Source organism: Rana temporaria, chromosome 6 (assembly GCF_905171775.1).
Source record: "Rana temporaria chromosome 6, aRanTem1.1, whole genome shotgun sequence".
Taxonomy (NCBI): domain Eukaryota; kingdom Metazoa; phylum Chordata; class Amphibia; order Anura; family Ranidae; genus Rana; species Rana temporaria.
Window position 1 is genome coordinate 19,832,316 of NC_053494.1, and position 15,542 is coordinate 19,847,857.

Below are 15,542 nucleotides of genomic sequence, written 5' to 3' on the forward strand. Positions count from 1 at the left end.
GTTTATTGTTCCAGCCAGATTAAAAGGTGAATGAAAGGTAAAATCTTATTGGTTAAAAAGTTTTACTCATGAATGTTCTTTGCATCATTTTGTTAGAGTACAATCCTGAAGGTGCAATGACATGTATACATTCATTTTATTTTGCAGATATGTATCAGATTTTGCTTACAATGGATATAAGCCCGTATGTCAACATAAACTCATTCTCGCAATCCAAAAATCCCAGCAGGGCTCGGAGACAGCAAGGACCTTCCCTCCATGCTTACTAGAATGGACTGCGAGCCGAGAGAGGGCCAACATGGCTCTGGATATCTACTGCTTTGATGGTATGAAGAGGGAGAGACTATATAATATTATAATGCACTTTAATAACAACTGTAGATATGTAATACTGAAAAATTCTAGAACTACTTGTGCTATAAGTTTACATATATTTCTTCTCTATACCAAAGATCTTATCTGCTAAGAAAACATCTAAGCCTCAGGTAGCTGGACCATACTTAAATATTATGCTGCTCTAGGTACATTTGAATGATAAAACTTTTTTTATACAGGTTCCAGTATAGAACAGTAGCTTTCTGGTTAACATTTATGTCTTGCAGCAATGGGGTCCATGGTTCGAATCTCAGCCAGAACACTATCTTCATGGAGTTTGCATGCTCATCTGAGGGTTTTTCCTCTGGGTACACAAAAGACGTGCTGGTGGGATATTTGGCTACTGTCTAGTATGTGTGTACCAATCAGTTAGGCACAAATGTTATCACATTCTGTGTGCAGGTCCCAACCTGGAGCAAACAGGGAGCATTGACCTGGTGACCTACATTGTAAGGGAAGGAAAGGGTTCTCAAGTTTTTCAGATATGGTGCCCAGAGAGCTGGCCCATAGAATCACTAAGAGTCAGATAAAGAAAAAATTTGACAAGGACATACAACATCTTAGTAAAACATATACAGGAATCTAAATATCCTAAATTTCAAGTAGGGGATAGTGGCTGAAATTTGACAGTGGTTGGTAGAAATGGATGGGTCACGGTATGTGATGCACCATGCAGTTTGGATGTAATTGTAAAGTTTTGACATCTGTTCCTAATTTACAACAGAAAACAGGCACAAATGATGGAAGAATTATGTTTAATTATGAACATTTGTTCATTGTTTTAACCATTGACCTTTACTTTACACAACTCTTTGTCTTTTTTCTGTCTAGGTACAAGTATTCTGTGCCCTATCCATTCATGGACTGATGGAGAAGAGTTAGCAGGCGATGTCCTCAGGCACAGGTATATTTTTTAAATTCAGTAATAATCATTACTTCCTTATTGTCCATGGAAGGAATACTGTAGGAGGATTTGAACATTGGCAGCAAAAATCTGTAGCTCAGCCCAGGATAACCTTTCCTACTCCCAGCATTCCTGAGTAATTTGCTAGCATCTAAGGGGATAGATGTCTTTTTATCAGCTCTGCTGGGAGAAGTCTAACTCAGGGGTGTTTGGCTAAATCCAGAATCAGAAATATCAGATGGGATAAGATATCCAAATCAGATATCAGATGTGTCCGAAACTGCACATTAGGCTTTTCCCAGCAGAGCTGAAGAAAAGACATCTAGCCTCCTAAGACACTAGCAAATAACTGAGGCATGATGGGTAGAGGAGGTCCTTGGCTGTCCTACATTTTTTTTTTTTTGCCAGTGTCCAACCCTCCAGTAGGTGGCTGTTAAACTTTTGTTATATGACTTCCTTTTGTCTTATAATGGACTCCAAGAAAGAGATTTTAAGTGATTAAAAAAATGTTTTTGTTGATTTGAGTGTTGCTGGGGTTAGTCCCTGCAACAGAGTAAGGAATATGGAGTCATGGAGTAGAGCAGTAGCTCTTTCAGATCGAGAGGTGCCAGTTTGTGTGGTTTTAATATCCTATTCCTATGAATGCTTCTTTGTGAGATGCAGCAGGCGTATCAAGCTGGGAAGAGGCCCTGAGGCAAATTTAGCTTCCTTCCCCGCTGACATTTCATCGCCCATTGGATACTGCCTATAGCACTTTTGCCCCTGGAGATGTTTTAAGTCCTTGAGAATTAATGACTAAATATTGTCCACGAATTGGCTGCCAATTCAATGTGTAGGTCCTTGATACCCTACAATTGCTTTCATCAACAGACATGTCTTCCTGATGTATGTCTACATTTCTGCCTTATATCTACAGAGGGGTGATGGAGGGATGGAGAGGCTGGTCGGTATCTATTAAAGATGGCGGTCAGTGGTCAGAGCTGGCTGGTCATGACTATGTCCTAGATTTGATTTCGAATGTGGAGCTTCCCAGAGAATTCCCCAAGCAAAAGTCTTACTTCATCACCTCTGAAGGTGTACGTGAGAGTACCGAGCAGCGGAGTGTGTAGGTATCTTAACTGCTGTCATGCTACCTTACAGGCCTCAATGGGTGGAACAAAATGAAGACAATTAATTTATTTATTTATTTATTTTATTTTAGTTTTCAGATTAATTTTTCTCCTGTTACTTGCAGAGTATTTGGGAATGGCCCCAATGTGGATGAAGAAGTACCACCTCCTCCAATGATGAAAGCCCCTTCCTTACCACCTCAGGGGGTTCATGATTCTGAGGGGTATTACAGCCATGGTAAGTATATGTCCAAGAAGCTGGTGCATGGTATTCCATCAACAGTCATTGAAACAATGCTTCACAACACTACATTTTTACAGCATTATTTAGCAACTGTGATGCCCTGTACATATTCAAATAGAACTGTCCCATGTAATCTTGTGGTGGAAAACAAAATCAGAATGCCTTTTTAAGAAGTAGCATAGCGTATATTTAAAAATAAGAGCTCCAAGGATTTTGAAGAGAAAAAAAAGCTTCTGCTTAGGCCCCATGCACACGAGACGCTGCTAAACTCGAGTTCAGAGGCATTTGGGCATTTTTTTCTACTGCCCCTGAACACATTTAATGTTATCCTATGTGTCCATGCACACAATCAAGTTTTTGGGCGTTTTAAAGCAGTTGGGTTTAGGGCCGTTTTTTCAGACGCAAAATTTTGGGTTCAGAAGCGTTTTTTTTGCGTTTTAAACTTTGGGAGGGTCTACAATGTCTTTCAGATAAGCACTGACAGCCGCAAACGCGGTAAAACGCCGCTTATCGCGGCAAAACGCTGTGCAATTCGTGGAAAAAATGGGCGGTTTAAACGCCGTTCTTTGCCTTTGAAAATGTGAGTTTAGAGGTGTTTGTAATTGCTTCTCGTGTGCATGGGGCCTTATTGTCTGAGCTACAGGAGGTCTCATTACTCTTCTCATTAGCTCCTGCTCTCTGCTCCCAATAAGTTGTATTTTACAAGGTGTCTAAAAAAGCAATTGAATATAATACACTTTTGCTTTGGTTCTGACCCCCCTCTTAGCCAGCCTTATGACTCCCATGGTGATTAAAGTATATCTAAAGCCAAAGCTTTTTCTTTTATCTCCAGAAAGAGTAGGGAAGTTTTAAAGCCTATGTCAGCATTTTATTGCTGTCTGGAAAATCCACCCACTCTCTTTGTCCTGTTGACCATTTATGCCAGAAAAGAATGTGACGAGGAACCAAACCTTAATGCCGCGTACACACGATCAGTTAAACTGATGAGAATGGTCTGATGGACCGTTTTCATCGGTCAAAACCGATCGTGTGTGTGCGGCATCGGTTATTTAACCATCGGTTAAAAAAAAGCCAACTTGTTTTAAATTTAACCGATGGATTCCTAACCGATAGAACAAAACTGATCGTTAGTAGGCACGACCATCGGTTAAAAATCCACGCATGCTCAAAATCAAGTCGACGCATGCTTGAAAGCATTGAACTTATTTTTTTCAGCAAGTCGTTGTGTTTTACGTCACCGCGTTCTGACACGATCGCTTTTTTAACCGATGGTGTGTAGGCACGACTGACCATCAGTCAGCTTCATCGGTTAACCGATGAAAACGGTCCATCGGTCCGTTCTCATTGGATGGACTGATCGTGTGTACACGGCATTAGGGTTATTACCAGAACGGGAGGTGAGGAAAAATCTTCTGGTGTGGACTCCTGCTCCAGTGATAACTCATTTTTCCTTCACTCTTGGAGATCTCCTTTCAATTCTGTCTTGTCTCCAGGATAGGAAGTGAAGGGAAATCTGTTGGACAAGGCAATGATGGCAAGCACAAAAAAATTAGGGGTTCTAGCCATTCCCTAGCCATTGTAAAACTAAAATATGTTTTGGCTTTATATACACTTTAACCTAATTGAGTTGGTACATCATATCCAGATTTTGCTATTATTTCGGGACCTCAAAAGATTTGAATCCTTATATAATGAATAATGCCCTGTACACACGATCAGAGTTTCCGTCGGAATAAACTCTGACGTTTTTTTCCGACGGAATTCCGTTCAAGCTGTCTTGCATACACACTGTCACACCATACACACTGTGTACAACACATACGACGAGCCGAGAAAAATGAAGTTCAATGCTTCCGAGCATGCGTCGACTTGATTCTGAGCATAAATGTTTTTTTTCTCCGTCGTAGTTCCATACAGACGAACGAAATTTCCGCTAGAATTTTTTTCCACCGGAAAAAAAGAGAACGTGTTCTCTTTCTAACCCCGTTGAAATTTCCAATGGGGCATAAACACGGTCGGAATATCCGATGAAAAAATTCCGTCTGACTTTTTCCATCGGAAATTCCGATCGTGTGTACGAGGAATTACAGACTGACTACCCATGACAAAATACTTACTCACCAGATGTGCACATGTACTCAAAAAATTGGCCTGTGTGTGCATTTTGAGAAGTACAACCCTAAACATTAAATTAGTCTGGGAACAATGCTGCTATGCAATGACCTGTGTTGATCGAATTCGATGGGCAGTGTGCTTTTGACATCAGTTTGAGACCCTTCTGAGATCATTCGGATTAAATTGCAGGTGCATTTGACTGACAGTTGACCTGCTCCAAACTGCTTTGCATTTCTATAAACTTTTATGGGGAAAGAAGCAATGGGAAGAAAAGCCCATCAACACGGGGCCTGAAATAAACTGGGCTGAGTGATGAGCCATTTTGCTTTCTTCCAACAGATTCAGACACACTTAGTGAACCTCCATCACAGAAAGGCATGGACCATTATCTGGACAGTCTGTTTGACCCTGTTTTGTCTTATGGGAATGGGGTAAGAAAACTGTTCTTTATCTACATTTGTAAAACATGGATGCAGTCTATCCTCAACCTTCTCCTTCTTTCTTTCCCACCTTCTTCTCAAAACATACCTTTGGTTAATTTACATCATGCCTGACTGACTTTGATACAAGTATACCCCTTTTCCTGCTTTCCAGTTTATAACACTGAAAAATGAGAAAGTAGCTACAAAACATGCCGTAAATGTATATGTAACGGAATGGCCCGTGATGCCCAGAGACTTTTGAAGGATGTGGGGTACTCCTGTGTCAGCTTCCCCAATGACTCTTGTGCCTAGGGTCATCCTATGTCCAATAGGGGCATAGGATGACTGGGAAATGATATCTTAGATTACATGAGATGGGACAGTAATGATAATTCATATATTGCAGGATATCTTCAAATATTTCAAGTGGTTTATACTGACCCCAACAGGTCAATAGGACCGTATTCATTCATGTGGAGACACATACTGTTGAGGTGTTAATTGAGTCTGGCTCCTAAGATATTTCATTGTCTATTGTGCTAATTAAGTCTGGCTTCTGAAGGACCTCTCATTGTGTGATGCTAATGACACTGTATTGTGTGAAAGTTCTTTTGATGATAATATGTGATGTGACTTGGCACCCTCTAAAGGTCAGACGTCTGACTCATGTTTACTAAAGGAATGTGGATTATGTAGCAGGTGGGAATAACTTATCGCGGAGTCAGAAAGTCTGTCTAAGATGTGGATTGAGGGGGACTCGTTAGCACCCCTTTGTGTGATGTTGTGGGTGGAGTGTGTCATTTTCTTACTGCAGCATGCTTTGTAACTGTATATAACCCGACTGAGTTTACCATTAAAGTGTTCATTCGTTTTGGAACCAGAGACAGAGCTGTGTGTGTCTCGTTTCTGGGGGAAATCCAATGGGTCGTGTCTGCTGGATTGTTGGAGTGACGGATAAGCTGTCTTGGGTTGGTGGAATGGAATATCGTAAACGGTGTTAACCCCTGACCGTTACATTATATATATGGTTGATTTTGTCAAAGTTGGATATTCAGTTGTAGTATGGATTCTTTTACTGTAGCCATATTGTACGCTTAACCTGACTTGGCTACTATATTGTCATTATGAACTTGAAGTCTTATAGCAGTATCCCTGAGGAAAAAATATAATCTTAACTTTCAAATTTTAATTTGTGGCGACTGTTTAAGACATAATGTGCAGTAAACTTGTTCTTTGCACGTGAAGGGCAAAGCGATAGGTTCACTTTAAAACTATCCATTAAAAGACATATACACACATTCTCTTTGTTCCTCCCATTACCTGCCGGAATCGAAGAGAGTATGTGACTGACTCCCCTTCAATTCAGAGGACAGCCCTAATTAAAAAGACCAAAATAAGATATTTGAATCGCAGTTCATTTGCATAACTACAACAGGTAAAATAAACTGCAAGCTCTATTGATACATAATAAAAAAATGTATAATTAAAAATCATCTAAATTTAAAAACATAGTAGCATTCAGCACCATGTATAAGTAGTGGTGGTGGTTCACAATTAGTGGAAATGTATACTAATATAGAAACAGGCTAGGAGTACAATTCTCAGCCAATAGAGGGCTCCACCATCCCTTCACATATAGCTCAACATGTTTCCCATATGCCGCTTCCTCAGGAGCGAAGGGTGCTAACATAGACTTGCTACAGTAGAGATTGGTCAGAGACAACATCCCAAATGTGCCAGCAAGCCAAATATCAGATAAAGCAAACAATGCGCCTGGATGCATATACAATAAAATCTTTTTCACATAAAAGGTAAATTAGTAGGTAAGTGGATATGATACTATCTTTTTACATTTAGATGATTTTTAATGATATATATTTTTCTTATGTATCAATAAAGCTTGTATTTTATTTTACCTGTTGTATCCATCAAGTTCATGAACTGTGGTTCAAATATCTTATTTTGGTCTATATAAATAGATGATTCTGGGATGTGGCGCTCATATATCTTCAGGGTTAATGGGAGCCCATTGTGCCTCCCAGTGGTCCCTCATTTGGTTTGTCTTTTAATATGCACGTGACAGCTTAGCTGCTTTGTGATTGGTTGTTCATGCACCAACTACTGTCACGGGAGCAGGAAGATAACCCTTGGCACTGTATAAGCTCAAACTAGTGTCAACTTGGAATTTATAGCTCTTCACTTGTGATGGATGATGATAGAGAATGGAGCTGGAGAAATTAGACCCCATAGCATTGGGGCCAAAGCAGAGAATTGATCAGTTTTGGATGTACTGTCCTTTTGACTGATGTTCCACTAAACAAAGCAAAGTAAATACAAAAGGGATCCTAGGTCTATGCTGAACAGCACTGAATAAAAAAGGAGGATTGTAAGGTACGAAACCAGCTTCATCATCAGCTTAGACAGTTTTTTTCCCAAACCTGTCCTAGCATCTGATCTTCCTTTGTGGATATTTAAAAAGGATAGTCAAAATGAGACACAGACTACTGTGTCTGGTCATGAGGTTGCCTGCATGACCCTGTTGGGGGGTCATCATGGGACCATGGGAGTTTTAGGAAACGGTGATAACATTTGATAAAGAAGATTGAAAACACAAACTTTGTTGTTTTTCCTTTAAAAAAAAAAAACAAGTAAATGCCGCTCTGGTGTATACAAGTCATATTTAATCCATCAGACACTGGATCTGCCTTCTCCTCTGTGTCAGTCACTTTGACGGTTCACCGCACGGAGGAATCGCTGTATCCTGTTACACACACACACACTGACACTCATACTTCACAGCAATATCCAGATACCACCGACTTCGCTATACACACTCGTCACCCTCATAATAAATGCTAACCAACCCCAACTAAACTGCAAAAAACACCATGACTTATTGGTTGGAGTAAAATTGGCCATAGCTGCCATCTATTAAACCAATAACAAAATATAACAAACATTCCTTAAAGCGGAGGTTCACCCAAATAATATGTATATGTAGCACCTGTGTACTTTCAGTACAGGTGCTATCCTAAATTTAGAGGGGGATGAGAGAGTTAGTTACTCTCATCCAGGTAATGTCTGTAAATTAAGCCTCTGTTTTAGCTGGGCTCTATTGTGTGTTCATTCTGTGTTCCTGAGGTGCTTTTCCACCCCGGGGCGACAGGTGGCGGCAGTGGAGTCTAGGTGGGAGTGCCTCTTGCCAGCAGTCAATCAGGAGGGGTTTTCCCTCGCGGGGCATGCTGGGGGAGGATACTTTAAGAACAGACGCCATTCTGGCGGGGTTAGTTTTCTTCTGGTTCTGGGTGTGGCACCCACCTTCAGGGTGACCACACATCACAGGCCCCGGCCATATGGCCTACCAGGCCGGGGCGCACGTGCTACGCGGTGTTCTTAGTTCCGGGACCCTGATGGGCCCGGAACAACTGAAGCTATGGTGCCAGCTTAGCTGCTTTGTGATTGGTTGTTCATGCACCAAGTACTGTCACGGGAGCAGGAAGATAAGCCTTGGCACTGTATAAGCTCACACTAGTGTCAACTTGGAATTTATAGCTCTTCACTTGTGATGGATGATGATGGAGAATGGAGCTGGAGAAATTAGACCCCATAGCATTGGGGCCAAAGCAGAGAATTGATCAGTTTTGGATGTCCTGTCCTTTTGACTGATGTTACAGTAAACAAAGCAAAGTAAATACAAAAGGGATCCTAGGGTCTATGCTGAAAAGCACTGAATAAAAAAGGAGATTGTAAGGCAGCGCTGTATCCTGGCCTAGGCCAACAAGGCCCAGGCCTAGGGCAGCACTTTGCACACACCATCCATGGGGATGAATGGTAATGGATTTAAAACATTCACCAATTAGAAAACACATAGGTGTAAATAGTACCTAACATTTTAGCATTATTAGCATTCCAAGAATGTGAATAATATGAACAGAGAACAGACTGTGGCAGTGTATTAGAAAATAAGAGGGAAGATTTTTTCTAAATTGGGTAAAAAAAAGTTGAGTAGAAAACTAAAAAAATGAAAAAGGAAAAAATAAAAGTGTATCTATAGATTTAAATCTAGCTTTGAATAGAGTAATGCCGCGTACACATGACCATTTTTCATGATGAGAAAAATGCAATTTTTTAAATTGGTCATTAAAAACAATCGTGAATACGAGAAAAATGGGCATAAAAAATTTAGAACCTGCTTTATTTTTTTCTCGTAATTTTTCACATCGTCGTTTTTCTTCTCGTCGTGAAAAATAGTCGTGTTTAGGCTTTAAAAAAAACACGCATGCTCAGAAGCAAGTTATGAGAAGGGAAATCAGCCCAAAGGGTGGCGCCATTCGAATGAAACTTCCACTTTATAGTGCCGTCTTACGTATTGTAAGTCACCGTGCATTGCTAGAGCATTTTTTGTCCGCGATCGTGTGTATGCAAGGCAGGCTTGACAAAAATCACATCGAGAAAAACATTGGCCCAGATTCAATAAGATTTGCGCGATATTTGCGTGGGAGCAGGGCAACGATTTTGCCCTGCGCCCACGCAAATATTTTGCGCTGCCCTCGATTCACGGAGCAGTAGCTCCGTGACTTGCGAGGGCGCGCCGGCAAATTTGCCCGACGTAAGCGCGCGCAAGTTAAATGATCCCGCCAGGGGCGGGAATCATTTAAATTAGGCGCGCTCCCACGCCGAGCGTACAGCGCATGCTCCGTCGGGAAACTTTCCCGACGTGCATTGCGGCAAATGACGTCGCAAGGATGTCATTTGCTTCAAAGTGAACATGAATGGCATCCAGCGCCATTCACGAAGCACTTACGCAAACGACGTAACATTTGAACGTCGCGACGCGGGAGCGGCGGTATACTTTAGCACAGGCTGCCCCTGCTATTAGAAAGGGCAGCCTTGCGCTAAAGTAGCCGTACGGAAACTCCCTACCTGGCTTGCGCGGGGCCCGCGCAAGATTGTGAATCAGTGGTAGTATGCAATTTGCATACTACACGCTGATACACAATGGGAGCGCCCCCTAGCGGCCCCCGCAAGAATGCAGCCTAAAATCTGCTCTTATGCCGCGCAGATTTTAGGCTGCAGCCGGTGTAACGAGGTTCCTGAATCAGGAGCACTCGTTACACCGGAGCAAGTAAGCAATTCCCCCGTGTAACTCATGGTTACACGGGCGCAATTGCTTCTTGAATCTGGGCCATTGTTTTTTTCCATGACATGAAAAACGGTCGTGTGTACGCGGCATAAGAAATGTTTAAATTCCTGACAGTTTTTGTATAACTGTTCATATAAAGATCCCATAGGTGGCGCTCAGGTGCCACATACCAATTTCAAATGCAAAAGGACCAAAGTATAGTAAGGGGCTTTTCAGGCACCACAACTTGAGTAATACACAGGTTTTTTTTATAACATTTTTAGAAAGTTTTTTTGTTGTGCAAATCCTAAATATGTCTAATAAACCTTGTAATAATTTTGTATGTGGCCAGTTGTGGTGCATGACAATCCCTTAATATACTTTGGTCCTTTGCATTATTATTTTTTGCTGCCTGTGTCCAACTGAGGAGATTTCCCTGCACTTCCTGTCCCACAGACATAACAGGAAGTGAGTGTATTTAGACAGTTGTCACCAGAACAGCTAGTCCCATTGAAAGATTTCCTTTTTTTTTTTGTGACAACTGTACATTTTTGGATTTACCATCACACTTGATAAAAAACATAAATCTACCAGGTGGAGACACAGACAGCAATAAAATTATTGCTTCATGTGGTTTTGTATATTGTAAGAAATGTACTCCTTCCTTTTTTTTATCTTCAATAAAAAGTTATTTGATAAAAAAAAAAAAAAAAAAAATTATTGCTGATGTTTTTACCTGCTCTTTCCAAAACAAAAAAAATGTGGCAATAGATAACTTTTTCCCTTCACAAACTTAAAGGGCTTGTAAACGAACATTTTTTCCCCCCTAAATCGCTTCCTTTACCTTAGTGCAGTCCTCCTTCACTTACCTCATCCTTCCATTTTGCTTTTAAATGTCCTTATTTCTTCTGAGAAATCCTCACTTCCTGTTCTTCTGTCTGTAACTACACACAGTAAGGCAAGGCTTTCTCCCTGGTGTGGAGTGTCGTGCTCGCCCCCTTCCCTGGAATACAGGAGCCTCAGGACGCTCTCTATACGTTGCAGATAGAGAAAGGAGCTGTGTGTTAGTGGGCATCCTGACTCTCCTGTAGTCCAGGGGAGGGGGCGAGCACGACACTCCACACCGGGGAGGCGCATTGCGGGCGGTATTAACCTTTTATCGGCCGCTAGCGGGGGTTCATAGGAAGCTATTTTAAAAAAAAATTACCTTTACAACCCCTTGAAGGTTCCTTTTGTGAAGGGAGAAAACGAAACAAAAAGTTGTCTAAAATAAACAGATCCATAGAAAATTATTAGTATTTATTAACAACAATTATTGTTTCGTTATCTGCAGCTTGTTGATCATAATATTGTACCATGGGCCACATTGGTTTGTTTTCCATCGGTGAAAAAAAACAGAACATGTTTTAAAATGTTCCTATGGATAAAAAAAACAATAGAAAAAAAACGATCGTCTGTGGGGAAGTCCATCGGTCAAAAATCCACGCATGCTCAGAATCAAGTCGACGCATGCTCGGAAACATTAGACTTAATTTTTCTCAGCACGTCGTAGTGTTTTACGTCACCGCATTGGACACGGTCGGATTTTTGACCGCTGGTGTGTAGGCAAGACTGATGAAAGTCAGCTTCATCGGATATCTGATGAAAAAATCCATCGGATTAGATTCCATCAGATATCCGATCGTGTGTACAGGGCTTTACTGTTTTGCTCTCCTGCGTGCTTCTTCCTTTTTTTTCTCAAGCCTGCATCTTGATATTGTTTTACTCAATAAAAACTATTGTACCAGAAAAGTCATGCCGCGTACACACGATCATTTTTCGGCATGAAAAAAAAGTCCTTTTTAAAAAATGTCATTTAAAATGATGGTGTGTGGGCTTCACATCATTTTTCGGGTTCTGAAAAACGACAATTTTTTTTTTCGAACATGCTTCATTTTTTAACATCGTTTTAAACAATGTCGTTTTGCAGGTTGTAAAAAATGATCGTGTGTGGGCTAAAACGACGTTAAAAACCCGGGCATGCTCAGAAGCAAGTTATGAGACGGGAGCGCTTGTTTTGGTAAAACTACCATTCGTAATGGAGTAAGCACATTCATCACGCTGTAACAGACAGAAAAGCGCGAATCGTCTTTTACTAACACGGAATCAGCTAAAGCAGCCCAAAGGCGAATAGAACTTCCCCTTTATAGTGCCGTCGTACATGTTGTACGTCACCGCGCTTTGCTAGATCATTTTTTAAAAACGATGGTGTGTGGGCAACGTCGTTTTAATGATGAAGTTGGAAAAACAAAATTTTTTCTACATGCCGAAAAACTTTGTTTTTTTTCATGACGAAAAATGATCGTGTGTACACGGCATTATAGGCTGCAAAGAACTTTACATAAATACCGAGATCTCAGCATCTGTGAAGGTGAGGGATCTTTTATGTATTTTTTAGAATACTTTACCTTTTAATCCCAAGGGAAATGATTTTTTATTAGTTACTGACTCTGTGCATAGGCCATATGTTGTGCTGAAAGACTGCTGTTGCCACTTTTGGGTCACGGTCACCTGATCCCTCTCTGTGTTGGCTCTTAGTCGGAGATCACTTTCACTCCATCCCTGCTGAGCTCAGCCACCTCTTACCTGTCCTCTCTTTTCTTCTTCTGTAGGATCTGGAAAAGCTGACGGCAATGTCCCAGAAGATGAAGGGTGGAGGGGGAGTTGGAGGGAGGGATGGGGCTGAGGTTCCAGGGGAGTCCAGTATGCAAGCAGAAGGATCCCACCATACAGGTGAGCCGCAATCCTCGCTGTCATTATCATAGTCACCACTCTTCATAGAAAGCCTTGGGCTCACAAAGTATGCAGCCATTGCTGATCCTTTTGAAAATACTAGTTTCCTGGCTGTCACAGTGATCTGTTGCAGTCAGTACTATGGCAAGCACTGGCAATGGCTATTTTAGTTATATATTTTTTTTAATATTTAAAGTGGAGGTTCACCTAAAAAGTAAATTTTTAACATTAGATTGATGCTCGTTTTGTCTAGGGGAATCGGGTGTTTTTTCTTAAATCAAAGCAGTACTTACCGTTTTAGAGATAGATCTTCTCCGCCGCTTCCGGGTATGGGCTGCGGGACTGGGCGTTCCTATTTGATTGACAGGCTTCCGACGGTTGCATACATTGCGTCACGAGTAGCCGAAAGTAGCCGAACGTCGGTGCGCAGGCGCCGTATAGAGCCGCACCGACATTCGGCTTCTTTCGGCTACTCGTGACGCGATGTATGCGACCGTCGGAAGCCTGTCAATCAAATAGGAATGCCCAGTCCCGAAGACCCATACCCGGAAGCGGCGGAGAAGATGTATCTCTAAAACGATAAGTACTGCTTCGATTTAAAAAAAAAAAAAACACCCGATTCCCCTAGGCAAAATGAGCATCAATCTAATGTTAAATTTTTTTTCGGGTGAACTCCCATTTTAAAGGGGTTGTAAAGGTACAATTTTTTTCCCCTAAATATCTTCCTTTACCTTAGTGCTATGCTCCTTCACTTACCTCATCCTTCCATTTTGCTTTTAAATGTCCTTATTTCTTCTGAGAAATCCTCACTTCCTGTTCTTCTGTCCGTAACTCCACACAGTAATGGGAGGCTTTCTCCCTGGTGTGGAGTTTCGTGCTCGCCCCCTCCCTTGGACTACAGGAGAGTCAGGACGCTCTCTACGTTGCAGATAGAGAAAGGAGCTGTGTGTTAGTGGGCGTCCTGACTCTCCCGTAGTACCAGGGAGAAAGCCTTGCATTACTGTGTGGAGTTACAAACAGAAGAACAGGAAGTGAGGATTTCTCAGAAGAGATAAGGACATTTAAAAGCAAAATGGTGCGCTTATTCAATAATGTGCCATAAAGTAATATACTCAAAGAATAAATATGATGAGTATCCAAACATACAAATAAATAAATAAATGTGAATAAAGTCCAACTAAAGCCCAATGGTAGGAGTCAGTTCAGATAAAGGCAAAAATGTGTGTGCCCGGCGGCCGCGATGACATATGACACATGGTTATTTTTTACTTGTTGCCCCCCATGCAATGTAGTTTTACTATCTGTTGATCTTGGCAGTAAATCAATTGATTTTCCAATTCCTTTAACAAGATGACAACACTCTTCTGTTCTGCAGTGAAACTACACAGTGATGTTGTCACCTTGTGGCAAGGATAGCCTTAAAGGATAAAAAATAATAATATAGCATATACAAGTGCGATACAAGTCATATTGTAATTGCATGTTATTGAAAATGACCCTTTCAATCTGAAGCGCTGTAAGTTTCTTTAAAATGCTAGGCAATATGGCTACCGGAACGTTTCCTGTACACAGAATGTGTACAAAACACCCCCCAGAAACATCATTTCCTGCTTGTGCGATTGGCTCACTGATTTTTCCAGAAGTCTCCACTAAGACCCCTAATACACTGAGGCGGTGCGATCATCAGCGGTAAAGCAGCGCTAGCTTTAACAACGCTTTACCGCTGTTATAGTGGCTCTTTTTGGCCGCTAGCGTGGCGCTTTTAACCCCCGCTAGCAGCCGAAGAAAGGATAAATTGCGCCCGTGTTGCGGTGCTTGCCGAAGCGCTTTGCAGGTGCTTCGGCAGCGCTGCCCATTCATTTCAATGGGCAGGGGCGGTGGAGGAGTGGTGTATACACTGCTCTTCCACCGCCCCAAAGATGCTGCTTGCAGGACTTTTTTTTTCCCGTCCTGCAAGCGCACCGCTCCAGTGTGAAAGCACTCGGGTTTTCACACTGGGGTGGCTTGAGATGCGCTTTTCAGGCACTTTACATGCGCTATTTTTAGCCCTAAACTGCCTGAAAAGCCCCCCAGTGTGAAAGGGGTCTTAGGCCCCGTACACACGACCAAACATGTATGCTGAAACTGGTCCGCGGACCAGTTTCAGCATACATGTTCGGTCGTGTGTAGGCCCGAGCGGACCATTTTTGGGCGGATCGGACAGGTTTCCAGCGGACAACTGTTTCCTGGACTTGCTTTAAAACAGTCCGCTGGAAACCTGTCCGCCCGGACATGTCCGGCCGCCCGCCATCCCTCGCATGCGTCAAATGACTTTGACGCATGCGTGGAAGCATTTAAAAGGCAGGCCCGCCCACGTCGCCCACGCCCCGCGTATTGTTTACGTGCGGACTTCTGTTCGATGGTGTGTACAGCCATCGAACAGAAGTCCCTGGGCAGACATGTCCGATGAAAACGGTCCGCGGACCGGTTTCATCGTACA

General features: G+C 42.1%; 1 protein-coding gene across 1 annotated transcript in view; it reads left to right on the forward strand.

Moving 5' to 3' along the window:
• Positions 1-15,542, forward strand: part of MYO15A (myosin XVA) — a 118,498-nt gene that overhangs the window by 60,299 nt on the left and 42,657 nt on the right. The window contains exons 29-34 of the mRNA XM_040358434.1: positions 148-326; positions 1,207-1,279; positions 2,196-2,384; positions 2,514-2,626; positions 5,087-5,178; positions 12,943-13,063. Coding sequence (XP_040214368.1) covers positions 148-326; positions 1,207-1,279; positions 2,196-2,384; positions 2,514-2,626; positions 5,087-5,178; positions 12,943-13,063 — 767 coding nt within the window. The remainder of the gene's footprint in view (positions 1-147; positions 327-1,206; positions 1,280-2,195; positions 2,385-2,513; positions 2,627-5,086; positions 5,179-12,942; positions 13,064-15,542) is intronic.